The sequence below is a fragment of the Phocoena phocoena genome, chromosome 2 (assembly GCF_963924675.1).
Source record: "Phocoena phocoena chromosome 2, mPhoPho1.1, whole genome shotgun sequence".
Taxonomy (NCBI): Eukaryota; Metazoa; Chordata; class Mammalia; order Artiodactyla; family Phocoenidae; genus Phocoena; species Phocoena phocoena.
The window spans coordinates 12,733,029-12,750,695 of record NC_089220.1 but is presented as its reverse complement, the minus strand read 5'-3'; the positions used below and the strand labels follow the sequence as shown (position 1 = coordinate 12,750,695).

The following is a 17,667-nucleotide window of genomic DNA, read 5'->3' as shown; positions in this document are numbered from 1 at the left end:
TTCAACTAACATCACTTATGAAATATTTGTTAGATTTTTATTATTAGAAATATAACTTTAGTTGAAATTTCTCCCAGATATGCTAACAAAGTGACTACATGAAAGAACTAATAGGGCTTCCCTGGTGGCGCAGTGGTTGAGAGTCCGCCTGCCGATGCAGGGGACGCGGGTTCATGCCCCGGTCCGGGAAGATCCCACATGCCGCGGAGCGGCTGGGCCCGTGAGCCATGGCCGCTGAGCCTGCGCATCCGGAGCCTGTGCTCCGCAACGGGAGAGGCCACAACAGTGAGAGGCCTGCGTACCGCAAAAAAAAAAAAAAAAAAGAAAGAACTAATAATCTATCCTTAATAAGTCCTAAATAATTTTGTTTTTCTAATTTAGGGTGCAGCTTTAAAGTGGAGTTCCCTGTTGAATAAATAACCGCAAATGATGGTTATTTAGCAATTGGCAATTCATATTGATTATTTCATTGATATTATCACAACATTGTGAGATAGGTACTATTAACTTAGGCCAATAGGCACTTAGGCTCACAGAGTTCATGTGATTTACCCAAGGAACACCAGTAGGCAATGATAATGTCAAGATTCAAACCTGAGTCTTCTAAGTCATCCTTGATATCCAAGCACTTCACAACTATGAATGCACCAAAATTAGAAGAGAAAAATCAACTCAGCTGCACCCTTTACAGTTACAGGACAAAATTTATCTTTTTTGCCATAATGACAAAAATCTCTGAAGTACAGATCTAGTATGATGAATAAAGAAAATTCAAAGAGAATACATGTTCCACTTCATTAAGCATCAGAATTACGAGTAATGCACACAATGGGTACATTTAAAGACTTTCTTCTCTACTTAGACAGATGTCTCAAAGAAAGCAAAATCGTTAAAAGGAAGGCAGCAGAAAAGGAGAGAAATTAGAAAGAATCATTACTCCCACAAGCAACAAAATTTCATCATGAAACAAAATAATTCTAAAAGATGAACCAAAGATACTTCCTGAATTTGGGAGTATCAACCTCAAGAACAACACTAGAGACAAAAGCATGAATTATATACTTGTTAGACTATTATTATACTTCATACTGTTATGGGCTATGGGGAGGGAGGAGGGAAATAGGGTTGGAAACATATATAAGGATGATCTTAAGAGTTCGCAATCTAGAGGAAAAATATAGCAGATGTGAAGGAAGATTCAGAGAACCACTCACTGCCATTTCTCTACCAAGGACTTTCAGTGCCACAATTCAGAGAATGAAGCAATTCAGAACGATTCGGATAGGTGGAAAAGAGAAGGAGAACTAAGGTAGGGGAACAAGATAAGGCAGGGCCTCAGAGGATGGGAAAGTACACATTATTATAGGGGAGTAAAAGAAAATCAACCAGACTAGTAAGTAGGTGGAATATTGGGGTAACTGGAGAAAAAATACAGAGCTAAGCCTGAAAGTAAGGCAAGAATTTGGACTTGAATAATAACTAGGAAGAAAGCACTATAAGTTCTGAAACAGGAGAATAGCATGATAATGTTGAATTTTAATGAGGCTGCATATTATTTATAACAGAATATGTATAAAATGCATAAAATGGAAGAGAGAACTTGCAGAAAGACCAATTTTGAAAACCTTAACAACAATCCATGTATAAGGTAATATGAGCCATGGCACTAAGAACAGAAAAGGTAAATCCAAGGGTCATTTTGAAAGAAAAATTATAGGATTTTGTGAGAAACAAGAAAAAAAGTCAAAATAGAGAAGGATCAAAAATTATTTCCAAGTTTCTAGCTCAGGAAACTAATTAACAAGATTAGCATAGATCAAAAGAAACAAGATAGCTGAAAAGATATAAATCAATACTCTGAGTAAAAGAGAGATTTTTTTCATGAATATTACATGTATTTAAGTATGAGATCAAAAAGTAAAATTTTCATTTTCCAATATTCTACAAAGTCTTCAAGATATTGGATGAATAGCATTTTTTCTGGTTCAAAATACATAAAACTTAAATCATCAGAAGAGTTCTCAGTTTCACTTCCAAAGAAAGCCTGACATGACACATAAAGACATCTGATGAGGCTTTTCTATTATCCTAAGTAGTTCTGGAAAAAATTAGCTTAAAAAGGTAATGAAACTGAAATTTTTGAATAAAAATTGAGATTTTATTATATTCATAATAAAAGTTTCCACCTACTCCATTTAGTCATCAAAACTGTGATTTTAAATACAGAAACACCTACAATGACACTTCTTAGTTATTCCATCTTCTCATAAGAGCAAGAAACTGTCAGCTGACGAAAAGGAAAAGCAATATCCATGGCTAACGAACCAGTTACAGGAAGAAGCATGAAATGAAAATGCAGGTAAAGCATTACTGGTAAACTCTTTTCTCACCTTTGCAGAATTATCTTAAAGATCTGCCTATGATAGAGCCACTCAAAAAGTTGAGGTAAATAATGAGACAAAGTGTTATATATGTTGAAAGAAAACACATACAAGGTTTGTCTTATAAATCTGATATTAAATTTAAAATGTTTTTTAATTAAAAGAATTTTTAACTGACCTGTAATTTTTCTTCCTCATACTCTGTGTGTTTTTGGAATCAAGGTTATACTAGCCTTGTACAATGAGTTGGAAGAAATAACTCCACTTTTTCTGTCCTCTGAAAGAATTTGTGGAAGATTAGAATTATCTATGCCTTGAATGTTTGGCAAAACTCATTTTTGAAACTGTACCAAGTGTTTTCCTAGCAGGAAGATTTTTACTTACTGACCAATTTCTTTAAGAATTATAGGACTGGGCTTCCCTGGTGGCACAATGGTTAAGAATCTGCCTGCCAGTGCAGGGGACACGGGTTTGAGCCCTAGTCCAGGAAGATCCCACATGCCGTGGAGCAACTAAGCCCGTGCGCCACAACTACTGAGCCTGCGCTCAAGAACCCACGAGCCACAACTACTGAGCCCACGAGCCACAAGTACTGAGCCCATGTGCTGCAACTACTGAAGCCCACGTGCCTAGAGTCCATGCTCCACAACAAGAGAAGCCACTGCAATGAGAAGCCCACACAGCGCAATGAAGGGTAACCCCCGCTCGCCACAACCAGAGAAAAGGCAGCACGCAGCAACGAAGACCCAACACAGCCAAAAAAAAATCATTAATTAAAAAAAGAATTACAGGACTATTCAGGTTTTCTATTCTTTTTTCAATCAATTTGGTCTCTTACACATTTCAAGATTCACGTGCATGTTAAAATTTGAGGAACACTACCTCAGACCACTAAATTCCTATCAACGCCCAAATTATGTGCTATTTTTGTCCAATATTTCAATTTTCTTTTTTTAACCCCACAAATTAGACATTTCAACTATGGTTTTACACAGTCAATATTGTTTAGATCTTCTTTATTCACCAACACTTTTTTCATCCTAGAATCTCTCCTGAGATCACTTTCCTTCTCCCTAAAATTATATCCTTTAGAAATTCTTTTAGTGAGGATGTACTGGTGGAAAACACACTAGCTTTTGTGTGTCTGAAAATGTCTATTTTGCCCTCACTTTTGGAAAACAGTTTTGCTGGGTTTGCAATTCTAAATTGACAGTTATTTTTTCTGGGCATTTTGTAGATATTCTTCCACTCTCCTACGGCATTCATGCTTGCTGTTGAAAAATCATTTGTTAATCTACTCATTATTCCTCTATAAATATGCCTTTTCTCTCTGGTTGCTTTTAGGGTATTTCTCTGTCTCTGATGTTCATCAGTTTCTCTGATGTATCTAGGTAATAATTTCTTTATACTTGTCTGCTTGGGATTTTCTGTTTCCTAGATCTGCAAATTTATATGCTTAATCAATCCTAGAAAATTCTCAGCTATTATCTCTTTGAATAGGACTTCTCCCCACTCTACTGGCTCTTTCTGGTATTCTGATTAGACAAATTTATATGCTGACAAGACCAGCCACATAATTGGCAGGCTCAGTGCAAAATGAAAATGTGGGGTGCCTTGTTCATGAATTATTTAGAATATCAGAACAGTGAAAGCAGAGCATTAAACCAAACATGAGGCTCTTCTAGTGCAGGGATCTCTGCACCTGCACAAGTCATATGCCCATGAGTTCCTGACTTCAGAGCAGCGAGAACAGTGATAGCAAAAACTGAGAAGGCACAAGGAAGTATAAAGCAGAATATCAAGATCACCTAACATCTCACCACCCAGGGACAGCCACACTGTTATCATCTTGGTGCAGAGATCAGAGATTTTTCTATATATTTACATGTAGACATTTATTCACACAATTTTTATACTATGGAAATGGTATATTGTACATTCTCTTCTATAGTCTTTTCTCAAATTTATTACATTATGGAGATCTTTTAAAAATGTTAGTAAATACAGATCATTTCAATCCTATTGTACAGATAACAGAACATATAGATGCATGTTCATTTAACCAAATTCATGCCATTAGGTTTCCAAAGAGTCTTGAACTTTTCATTATTAAAAATGATGAGCATGGACTATCAATAAAGTTGAGTGAGGATTGACTGAATCAATCAGTATAAAGCACTTCACAGAGTACTTGGCAAGTAGCAAGCTCTCCATAAATGTTAGTGGTTTTTTAAAAATATTGTGTCCTGTGTAAAAACTGAATTAATTTACATTCCCAACAGCAGGGTAAGAGAGATTGGTTTTTCTTGATCCTTACCAATTCCTTTAAATTTTGCCTTTTGTATTTCTTTACCAATTCCTTTAAATTTTGCCTTTTGTATTTCTTCTATGAATGCTTTGTTCACATTCTTAGTTCTCCTGTTGGATTCCTGATGCTTTTTAAAGATTAACTGATTTCTGTATTGGGGATATCAATCCTTTGTCATAAGGATATCAAGTACTTTTTTTTACTTAAAAAAAAAAGAATTAAGACTTACCTCCAGTTCCTAGGACCTTTAGGAGCTCGAAATTTTCAATCCCCACCTTCTCTGCATGTCCTGTTAAATTAGCTAAAAAAGAAAGAGAAAAAAAAATAATTAAGGGGATCAGCAATAGGAGGGGGCCCACAGGGGCTTCCTGAGGTACCAGCAGTGTTTTATTTCTTGAGTTGGGTGGTTAAACCAGGATTCACTTTATAATTATTCGTTAAAATGTACAGCTATGTTCTGTGTAATTTTCTGTATGTTACATATTATGATAAAACATTTTTTATTTAAAATTTTTTTAAATTACTGATTTGTTTTTGTGGGGTTTTTTAAAAAAACTTTTTTTGGGGGGGCTGCACCGGGTCTTAGTTGCAGCACGTGGGATCTTCATTGCAGCATGTGGACTCCTAGTTGTGGTATGCAGACTTCTTAGTTGCGGCATACGAACTCTTAGTTGCGGCATGCATGCAGGATCTCGTTCCCTGACCAGGGATGGAACCCGAGCCCCCTGCATTGGCAGCGCAGAGTCTTACCCACTGGGCCACCAGGGAAGTCCCACAATAAAACTTTTTTTAGAATTCAGTAACTATATAACATTTGTATCAAAGGTTAACATAAAAATAAAGTGCTCTACTTTATTAAAATAAAGACTCTCTAAAAGTCTAAAGTCTTTAAAAATAAAGACTCTCGGGGCCTCCCTGGTGGCACAGTGGTTGAGAGTCCGCCTGCCGATGCAGGGGACACGGGTTCATGCCCCGGTCCGGGAAGATCCCACATGCCGCGGAGCGGCTGAGGCCATAACAGTGAGAGGCCCGCGTACCGCAAATAAATAAATAAAGACTCTCTACTGACCAGATAATCTGAAAATGAACACAAATTCTAACATGTAGATAGATATGTAGCAGAGAGAAAATTGGACAGATTTAGAAGATGCATTCATTTATGCAAACAAATATTTACTGATTATAAATGCCATTCCCAGGCTCTAGGCTGGACTCCACTCCCATTTCTGTCACCAAGCACTTGAACATGATGTAGCCTGAACTGATTACCTAACCACCCTGCATCTCAGTTCCCTCATCTTTGAGGTGAAAGCACTGGTCTCAGTGAATTCTAAGATCTCTGCCAGCTCTAAAATTCTAGGACTATGTTTAAAAATATAAACTCTTCAAAGACATATTCTGTAGTAAATAAACAAAATTAGGATACCTTATAAATGAGCATCTTCCAGAGCATACTCCAATGAATTCTGATCCTATCCTATGAAATGTTAATAGGTGTTATGTTTGGGGGGAAGGTGGGGAAAGAGTGCTCTGGTTGAATAAATTTGGAAATAGCTTAAACAAGGTTTAACAAGTTTCTTTAACACTGAACCTCACAGATCCTGCACCATAAAAAATGCATGTGGCTCTTCAAGATTGCGATACTTATATTTGACAAATTTATTGGACCATGAATTACTTTTTATGGTAATAACCTATTCATATTGTGTGAACCAGCATTCTGTGATAAGAAAGACATGATTAAGAAAGGCTTGGACAAGGGCTTCCCTGGTGGCGCAGTGGTTGAGAGTCCGCCTGCCGGTGCAGGGGACACGGGTTCATGCCCCCGTCCGGGAAGATCCCACATGCCACGGAGCGGCTGGGCCCGTGAGCCATGGCCACTGAGCCTGCGCATCCGGAGCCTGTGCTCTGCAATGGGAGAGGCCACAACAGTGAGAGGCCCGCGTACCACAAAAGAAAAAAAAAAAAAAAGAAAGGCTTGGTCCAAATCCTAGTTCTACCACTTAAAAGCTCTGTGACCTTGAACAAATTACTTAATTTCTCTGTGTTTCATATCCCTGTAGTGTAAAATGGGGATAATAAAAATTCCTACCCTCAAAGCATATTGGTGTCTACAATTTACTTTGAAATGCATTTTTATTGGGTTGGCCGAGAGGTTTGTTCGTTTTTTTCCGCAAGATGGCTCTAGTAGCACTTAGTTGTCTTTAACTTCATTCAAAACAGTTTTGTTAGATTGTATGTGACAGCTGTCATATCAGCATGCATTTAAAAAAAGACATTAAAATTGCTGAATTTTTGTGTAGCCATTTTAATATTGAAGATGGAAGAAAAAAGCAACATTTTCAGCATATTATGCTTTATTATTTCAAGAAAGGTAAAAACGCAATTGAAACACAAAAAAAAGATTTGTGCAGTGTATGGAAAAGGTGCTGTGAATGGTCAAACGTGTCAAAAGTTGTTTGTGAAGTTTCGTGCTGGAGATTTCTCGTTGGATGATGCTCCACGGTTGGGTAGACCAGTTGAAATTGGTAAGGATCAAATTGAGACATTGACTGAGAACAGTCAACATTATAGCATGTGGGAGATAGCCAACATACTCAAAATATCCAAACTGAGCACTGAAAATCATTTGCACCAGCTTGGTTATATTCATCGCTTTGATGTTTGGGTTCCACGTAAGTTAAGTGAAAAAAATCTTCTTGACCGTATTTCCACATGTGATTCTCTACTTAAATGTAATGAAAACGTTCCGTTTTTAAAACATTGTGATGGGCAATGAAAAGTGGATACTGTATAATAATGTGGAACGGAAGAGATCATGGGGCAAGCGAAATGAACCACGACAAACCACACCAAAGGCCGGTCTTCATCCAAAGAAGGTGATGTTGTGTATATGGTGGGATTGGAAGGGAGTCCTCTATTATGGGCTCCTTCTGGAAAACTAAACGATTAATTCCAACAAGTACTGCTCCCAATTAGACCAACTGAAAGGGGCACTCGACAAAAAGCGTCCAGAATTAGTCAACAGAAAATGCATAATCTTCCATCAGGATAATGCAAGACCACGTGTTTCTTTGATGACCAGGCAAAAACTGTTACAGCTTGGCTGGGAAGTTCTGATTCATCCACAGTATTCACCAGACATTGCACCTTCGGATTTCCATTTATTTTGGTCTTTACAAAATTCTCTTAATGGGAAAAATTTCAATTCCCTGGAAGACTGTAAAAAGCATCTGGAACAGTTCCCTGCTCAAAAAGATAAAAAGTTTTGGGAAGATGGAATTATGAAGTTGCCTGAAAAATGGCAGAAGGTAGTGGAACAAGAGGGTGAATATGTTGTTCAATAAAGTTCTTGGCGAAAATGAAAAATGTGTCTTTTATTTTTGCTTAAAAACTGAAGGCATTTTTTGGCCAACCAAATAAAAGGATGGATTGATGGACACATATAGATATGGACAGATATGTGATAAAGAAAATACAACAAAATGTTAACTGCAGAATCTGGATAGTGAGTGTAAGGATATTCAGCATACAACTCTCAAATTCTCTTTATTACATTTGAAAATGTTCATAATAAAATGGCACATAATAAAATAATACCTACCTCATTGGGTTGTGATGAGGGTTGTATGAGCTTAATTCACACAGTGTTAGCTGTGTTCCAATAATATTATTAGTGTTTGTAAATAAATTAATGCTTTGGGACTACAATTTTATGAAAATTAGACCCAACTAAGAACTTCTAAAATTAAAAGTTTCAGGGGGATAAGTAATTTCAGTGTCTTTCTGATTTAACTAAACATAACTTTAAAAAATATTTTTAATTGTGGTTAAAAACACATAACACAAAATTTACCATATTAACCATTTTTAAGCATCAATACAGTAGTGTTAACTATAGGTACATTGCTTACAACAGATCTCTAGAATTTTTTCACCTTGCAAAACAAACTCCATTGAACCATTCCTCTTTTCCCTCTCTTCCAAGCTCCTGGGAACCACCATTCTACTTTCAGTTCCTAAGAGTTTGACTATTCATGCATAATTTCATAGTGGGAACAAATCAGTGTACATGGCCCTGCCTCAAGCTCACACTGGCTTCAATATAAATCTAAAACGAATACCAAAAACATAGGTAGTATCTTAAAGTAAACACACAACAGCATATCCTCCTGTAGTATGTCAAGCAGGCTATAGTAAAAGTGAAGCTCACAGGAAACCATCACTTTTGAAATAATGATTGGCTCTAATTGAATGTTAAATTCTGTTATTTTACTGTGCAGGATTTTTGCAGTTTAAGACATTATTGAAGAGTCAAATGTTACAAATTATCAATCCTGTTTCTCGCTGTTAGGAGCCATCTTTTATTTACTGTGAGATGTGTATAGGCCCAGCTTTCCAAAAGCATTGTCCAAATACTATTTCTCCCATATCTATATTTGCAGCTGGACTAGGAAGACAAGGAACTATCTTTTGATACACAGACACTTCAGCCTTTCTACACTAACCACAGAATTATTCTCAGAGGAAATTAAAAGAGGCCACAGATTAATTACACTTGGTTCTACAAAGCATACCATCCTGGAAAGCCTGATCATTCACAAAGATTGTTCATATAATCTGTGAAGGCCTGCTTTTGTTCATAATCTACTACCTCTATTATTTGGTTTCTGACATAAATTAAGACTTTGTCTGCAAAGGGAGCTCAAGGCTTCCCCAACCTCCAATCCTGGGGAGAAGGAACTGACAGAGCTCAAGATGAACAGCACTGATGCCTTCGGTATTTGGGGAAGGAGTCGTCACAGTGGTAAATGTTTCCCCAGGAGGAGGAGGTTAGCTCTGCTTTCTTCAAGGTATGTACTCTTTGGAATCTCCTCTCTTGGCCTTAGCTGTGGACGAGTTTATTTACTCTTTGTATTGCTTTTCTATCAAAATTGTTACCAGGTGGCTGGTGAGTTAAGGTAGAGCTTGGGAGAGGGTCTTCCCTCCCTCAAACCTTAAGCCCCAGGTCCTAGGAATTCTGGGTTTGAAAAGAGTTTAGCCCTAGGCTTATAAAAACACACTTTATCCACCTCGAGTTTCTCCGAGAATTTATCTTTCCTGGCCTTTCCTTGATTAAGAATGGTTAGATTCCAGTGAACAAGCTTAGAGAGTAGTATCTGCTTAGGGCAAAGGGCCCCTGTGGCCCAGTACAGCTCACCAGGTCAATGATTCACTCTGGGGTAAGGGACCAAAGATCAAGCTTGACAAAATGTACTCCTTTGCTTTACTCTGTCTTATCTTAACCTCAGTTGGGGCCCAAGCAGATGCAATAGGGTTTTTTACCCAAAGTTCATAGCTTACATTAGGGTTCACTCTTGGTGTTGTACGTTCTATGGGTTTGGACAAATGAATCCACCATTGTAGTATTTATATCATTCAGAGTAGTCACTGCCCTAAAAATCCTCTATGCAGGTTTTTGTGTGGACACGAGTCTTCAACTCCTTTGGGTAAATATGAAAGAGCACAACTGCTGAGTCATATTGTAAGAGTACATTTAGTTTTATAAGTAACTACCAAACCATCTTCCAAAGTGGCTATATCAACTCTGCGTTTACACCAACAGTAAATGAAAGTTCCAGTTGCTCTACATCCTCACTAACATTTGGTTTTATCACTGTTCTGAATTTTGGCCATTCTAATAGCTGTGCAATGGTATCCCACTGTTGTTTTAATTGGCATTTCCTTGGTAACATATGATGTGGAATATCTTTTCATATGCTCATTTGCCATCTGTGTATTTTTGTTGGTGAGGTGTCTGCCAAAGTTATTGGCCCAGTTTTTTCAATCAAGTTGTTTATTTTCTTATTGTTGAGTTTTAAGAGGTCTTTGTATATTCTGGACAAGTCACTTATCAGATAATGTCTTTTGTAAATATTTTCTTCCAGTATGTGACTTGTCTTCTCAGTCTCTTGACATTGTCTTTTGCAGAGCAGAATTTTTGAATTTTAGTAATTTTGATAAAGTCCAGCTTATCAATTCTTTCTTTCATGGATCATCATGCCTTTGGTGGTGTACCTAAAAAGTCATCACCATACCCAAGGTCATCTAGGCTTTCTCTATGTTATCTTCTAGGACTTATAGTTTTATGTTTTATTTAGGTCTGTAATATACTTTGAGTTAATTTTTGTGAAGGATGTAAGGTCTGTGCCTAGATTCAATATTTTGCATGTAGATGTCCAGTTGTTCCAGCATCATTTGCTGAAAAGACTATCTTTGTTCCACTATATTCTTTGTCAAAAATCACTTGACTATATTTATATAGGTCTATTTCTGGGCTCTCCAGCCTGTTCCTGTCTATTCTGTCCTCAATAACACACTTTCTTAATTACTATAGCTTGATAGTAAGTCTTAAAGTAGTGGGTAGTGTCAGTCTCCTGACGGTTCTTCTCCTTTAATATTGTGTTGGCTATTCTGGGTCTTCTGCCTAACCATGTAAACTTTAGAATCAGTTTATTGATCCTCACAAAATAATGTACTTGGATTTGATTGGGACTGCATTGAATCTGTAGATCAAATCTGTAGACCGAGTTGGGAAGAACTGACATCTCAACAATATGGAGTCTTTCTATCCATGAACATGGAATATCTCTCCGTTTATTTAGTTCTTCTTTAGTATCCTTCAACAGAGTTTTGTAGTTTCCTCATATAGATCTTGTACATATTTTGTTAGATTTATACCTAAGTATTTCATTTCGAGGGGGTGTGCAAATTTAAATGGCACTGTGTTTTTAATTTCAAATTCCACTTGTTCATTGCTGGTAGGTAGGGAAGTGATTGACTTTTGGTTATCAATCTTGTGTCTTAAAACTGTAATAAAGCTGTAATCTCTTATTAGTTTCAGGAGGGGCTTTTGTTGTTGTTGATTCTTTCAGATTTTCTACATTCTCAATGTGCTTTTAATTTGCATTTTCTTGATGACATGTTGAACATCTTTTCATGGGTCTATTAGTCATTTGTATTTTTGTGTGTGTGGGAATTGTCTGCTCAAATCTTTTGTCCATGTTTTTATAGCGTTGTTTGTGTCTTAACTGCTGAGTTTTAAGAGTTCTTCACATATTTTAAATAAAAGTATTCTGGCAGGGGCTTCCCTGGTGGCGCAGTGGTTGAGAGTCCGCCTGCTGATGCAGGGGACACGGGTTCGTGCCCCGGTGCGGGAAGATCCCACATGCCGCGGAGCGGTTGGGTCCGTGGGCCATGGCCGTTGAGCCTGCGCGTCCGGAGCCTGTACTTCGCAACGGGAGAGGCCACAACAGTGAGAGGCCCGCGTACCGCAAAAAAAAAAAAAAAAAAAAGTATTCTGGCAGACACATGTTTTGCAAATGTATTCTCCATTCTATAGCTTGGCTTTTTATTTTCTTGATTTTGTCTTTTTAAAAGCAAATTTTAAAAATTTTGATGAAGTCCATTAATTTATTTTTACAGTCTATGCCTTTTGGATTCTAAGAAATCATTGGCTACCCAATGTCACAAAGATATTTGCAAAAATGTTCTTCTAGAAATTTAGTAGTTTTAGTTCTTACATTTAAGTCTATGATCCAATTTGAGTTAACTTTCTTGTATAATGTGAGGTAAGGATCAAGGTTCTTTTTTTTCTCATACAGGTATCTAGTTGTTCAAATACCATTTAACAAAAAAAAAAGAAAGAAAGAAAAGAAACCCTCTATTTTTTTTACCATTGATTTATGCTGGCTCATTTGTCAAAAATCAATTGACCATATAAGTATGGGTTTATTTCAGAACTCTCTTTTCTGTACCAATGGTCTATGTGTAGCCTCATGCCAGCAGCTCACTGCCTTGGTTATCATAAGTCTTGAAATCAGGTAATATAAATCCTCCCATCTTGATCTTCTTTTTCAAGATTGTCTTGTGTTTTGTTATAAATTTTAGAATTAGGTTTTCAATTTCTATGCAAGAAACCCTGCTAGGATTTTGTCTAGAGTGTTTAATTATAAACATTTATTTTCATCTAAACTACTAGATTAATAGTTTAACCTATTAACAATCTAATATAATTATTGGTATGGTTGGATTTGGGTCTACCATTTCTGTTGTTTGGTCCCATGTTCCTACTTTCCTGACTTGTGAAAAAAATACTTGAATGTTTTTAAGAATTTAATTTCAATTTTCTCACTCATAATTTAGCTCTACTTCTGCATTATTTGTGTAGTTGTTGATCTAAGGAGTACAATATACATCTCTATTCACAGTCCTCTTACAGTTAAAAAAGTATCATTTCACATAAAATATAGAAACCTTGCAATCATCCTTCCCGGTACAGCCATCATACATTATATGGGATTTATAACATCTTCTACATATGTTATAAACTTCACAGACAATGTTATGAGTTTTGCTTATATGATACATTTTATAAAGAAATAAAGAAGAAAGAGACAGACTTTTGCACTTCTCCAGATACTTATCATTTCTGATGGTCTTTCTTTTCCAAGGATCCAAAACTCTATCTGGTATCACTTTTCTTCAACCTTGAAGAATATCCTTTGACATTTATTTCTGTATTACGAGTGATGAATTTTCTGAGTTTTATCTTAAAGAGTCATTCTTTTACCTTTATCTAAATTTTTTATTGAGATATAATTAACATACCATAAATTCATCCTTTTAAAGTATATAATTCAATGTTTTTTAGTATGTTCACAAGGTTGTGCCATTGTCACCACTATCTAATTCCAGAATCATCTTCACTGTTGAAGGATATTTTCCTTTGATATAGAATCAAAGGAAAATATCCAGGCTTTTTTTTCTCCTTTCAGCACTTTAAACATGTCCTTCCACCCTCCTGGTTTATGACATAAGGTCAGTCATTACGTGGATTATTGCTCTTCTGTCTGAAATGTGTTATTTTTCTCTTACTGCTTTCAACATTGCTCTTTATCTTTGGCTTTCAACGGTTTTGCCATGATGTGTCTTTTTTTTTTCTTTTCTTTTTAAAATTTTTATTGGAGTATAGTTGATTTACAATGTTGTGTTACTTTTTGCTGTACCTCAAAGTGAATCAGTTCCACATATACACTTATCCACTCTCTTTTAGATTCCTTTCCCATATAGGTCATTACCACGTATTGAGTAGAGTTCCCTGTGCTATACAGTAGGTCCTTATTAGTTATCTATTTTATGTATAGTAGTGTGTATATGTCAATCCCAATCTTCCATTTTTATCCCTCCCCCCTTCCCCCCTGATAACCATAAGATTGTTTTCTACATCTGTAACTCTATCTGTGTTTTGTAAATAAGTTCATTTGTACCGTTTTTTAAGGTTCCACATATAAGTGATATCATATGATATTTGTCCCTCTGTCTGACTTACTTCACTCAGTATGACTATCTAGAGGTCCATGTTACTGCAAATGGCATTATTTCATTCTTTTTTATGGTGGAGTAATACTTCATTGTATATATGTACCACTTCTTCTTTATCCATTCCTCTGTCAATGGACATTTAGGTTGCTTCCAGCTATGATGTGTCTTGATGTGGACTTCTTTGGGTTCATTCATCCTGGCATTCACTGAGTATCTTATATCTGTAAATTTCTGTTTTTCATCAAATTTGGGGAATTTTTGCCTTAATTTTTAAATATTTGTTCTATCCCATTCTCTCTCCTCACCTTCTTAGATTCCAATTGCATGTATGTTGGATTGATACTACTGAAGAGGTCCCTGATACCCTATTCATTTTTTTCTAATATGCTTTCTCTCTGTTCTTCACATTAGTTGATTTCTATTGTTCCATCTTCAAGTTCACTTACTTTTCCTTCTGGCATCTCTATTCAATTGTTAAATCCGTCCAGTGGATTTTTAAATTTCAAATATAGTATTTTTCATTTCTAGAACTTCCATGTGGTTCTTTTTCACTGTTTCTATTTATCTGATAAGATTTCTTATTTTTTCACTCACTGAAAGTATGTCGTTTTATTTCATTGAGGATACTGTAAGAGCTGCTTTAAAATTCTTGTCTGCTATTGCCAATATCTCATTCATCTCAGGCTGGGATTCAGTTGTTTTTATTTCCTCCTGGGATATATTACATTTTCTTGATTCTTCATACTTAGGTTAATTTTGGATTGTACCCTTAACATTAACCCTTAAATGTTAATTGTGAAAATTCTAGATTGTTATTCTTTCTCCAACAAGAGTTGTTTCTTTTGTTTTAGCAGGCAAATATCTTGGATTGGCCTGGCTTGACTTGAATTACAAAACTGTTTCTTAGAAGGCAGCTCTAGGCCAGTTCAGATTTCTTTTGTATTTAGCTGAGTTCTGAGTCTGTTGTACTCATGCATGGTTAGAAGTCACTCAGAGGTGTATGTACAAATTTTGTACACAAAATTTGAGGACTCTCCCTCTTCTAAGGCTCTTCTCCTTCTGGAATTCCTTCACTATCTTCAGTAGCCAAGTTTCTATGACTTTAGTTTTTCAGCTTCCCTGACCAGAGAGACTATTGTTTTTTTACCAGAGTCCAAAGAATACGGCCTGTACTTACCCAGAAACTAAAATTAGTGAAAAGGCAATGATTCCTTCCTCCCCTCCTACAACTGTGTACTCCCCATAAGAGTCTATCTGCTTCTGTTCACTCTCAAGTGCCTTAAACATTGCTTTTTCTATTAAGTTCAGTTTTTATAGTTGTTTTCTGCAAAGTAATTCTCTAGTAGGGGGTCTTATTCTGACATTACAAGAAGCAAAAGTCTTCCTACAGTCAACATTATAATAGTAGTATCTGCTTTTCACTTCAGCTACTGCCCTAGGAAGTTAACTTCAAAGAGCAAATAAAATTTTAAAGGTGACATGACATAGGCCCATCTCAAGGATCTTGAACTTAATAGCCATATGATTCTTTCTTTTACATAATATCTGTTAGACAAAGTTAAGTGATCACACATATTGAAGCAAATCTTTAGGAAGCTCTATCATATTTAGGCATGGGGGAATATTTGTTAATTAAAAGTTTTTTTGTTTTTTTTTTTTTTGTGCGGTACACAGGCCTTTCACTGTTGTGGCGTCTCCCGTTGCGGAGCACAGGCTCCGGACGTGCAGGCCCAGCGGCCATGGCTCACAGGCCTAGCCGCTCCGCGGCACGTGGGATCTTCCTGGACCGGGGCACAAACCCATGTCCCCTGCATCGGCAGGCGGACTCTCAACCACTGCACCACCAGGGAAGCCCTAAAAGAGTTTTTTCATTGTGTTAATGAAAAGACACATAAAAGCACATGGTAAATACGATGTTATACAGAATCCAAGCAATGACAAACATATATTCAAGCATGTGAGTCTAGGAGTCGAAATGGTTCTCATTTCTCTATTATTATCTTTCATTGTAATTAATTCTAATTGTAATTAGAAGTCTTTGAACATGAAAGTCTAAAAATAAACTACATTTCTCTTAATTAAATTGTTAACCTAAGAGCAAGAGCTCAAACTTCCCAGCAACACTACTAACATTTATTAGAACAAGACTTAAAATATTTACACACTTTTTCATCCTAGAAGTGCAATAAACATCAGCCATTTCTGAGTCATTCACATGCCTTGGTAAAGTCCAAAATGATATGCTGATTAGATGGTTTGGAGCTACCTGGATGCCTGGGACCAGACTGTACCAGAAATAGGCCTGGGGTTTCCCTGGTGGCACAGTGGTTAAGAATCCGCCTGTCAATGCAGGGGACACGGGTTCGAGCCCTGGTTCGGGAAGATCCCACATGCCGCGGAGCAGCTAAGCCCATGCGCCACAACTACTGAGCCCACGCACCACAGCTACTGAAGCCTGCATGCCTAAAGCCCATGCTCTGCAACACAAGAAGCCACCGCAATGAGAAGCCCACGCACTGCAACAAAGAGTAGCCCCCACTCGCCGCAACTAGAGAAAGCCCGCGCGCAGGAACGAAGACCCAATGCAGCCAAAAATAAATAAATAAATAAAATTTTAATTAAAAAAAAAGAAAAAGAAATAGCCTGTACTCATGTCCATTGCCTTTCCTCATACAGAAAGAGAAAAACAAATATTTTATATTAACATATATATGTGGAATCTAGAAAAATGGTAGAGATGAACCTGTCTGCAAGGCAGAAAGAGACACAGATGTAGAGAACAAACGTATGGACACCAAGGGGGGAAAGGCGGGGTGAGATGAATTGCGAGATTGGGACTGACATATATACACTGATATGTATAAAATAGATAACTAATGAGAACCTGCTGTACAGCACAGGGAACTCTACTTAGTGCTCTGTGGTGACCTAAATGGGAAGGAATCCAAAAAAGAGGGGATATATGTATATGTATGGCTGATTCACTTCGCTGTACAGTAGAAACTAACACAACACTGTAAAACAACTATACCCAAATTAAAAATATATATATTAGGAACTATCCCATTGAAAATCCTTCCCTTCTGGATTAGTGTTATTATCTTATAATGTATACTCCCTAGTTAGGAAATCACTTTTAAGACTGAATTTAACTAAGCCCTTTATAAGAAGTCAATGGATTTCAAAAAATATGTTTGCCAAAACTCTAATAAATTTCAATATTTAAATGACTCCCTTTAGAAAACAGTTGATTAACAGTTCTTAAAGGAAAAATCTTATATTATACAACAAATATAAAATACTTGGTTCTCTATACTATAACTGGATTCCTTCAGCTCCTCCTATAATATTAATATGGTTATGTGCACTGTGGGAAACTATGAATGACATAACTCTTAAAATAATAAATTTAGACAAAAAAGATAATTGTCTTTTCTCCCAAATTTAAATAGCTTTTCTGTTTGTTTTTTATCATAAAATAATCCAGGTTCACAGTTTAAGAAGACAGACAATATAAACAGGCCTAAAGTAGACCTTGAAAATCTCCCATAGTCCCACCACTGAAAGATAACTATTGTTAATCCTCAGCATATTTTTCTAATATCTTAGCCATAA

At 36.6% G+C, this 17,667-nt stretch overlaps 1 protein-coding gene across 6 annotated transcripts in view; it reads right to left on the bottom strand.

Moving 5' to 3' along the window:
• The window catches only part of RPS6KA5 (ribosomal protein S6 kinase A5), a 180,422-nt gene that overhangs the window by 114,754 nt on the left and 48,001 nt on the right, over positions 1-17,667 (bottom strand). For all 6 annotated transcript variants that reach the window (XM_065872001.1, XM_065872002.1, XM_065872005.1 and 3 more), the window contains exon 2: positions 4,919-4,990. In XM_065872001.1, the coding sequence (XP_065728073.1) occupies positions 4,919-4,990 (72 nt within the window). The remainder of the gene's footprint in view (positions 1-4,918; positions 4,991-17,667) is intronic.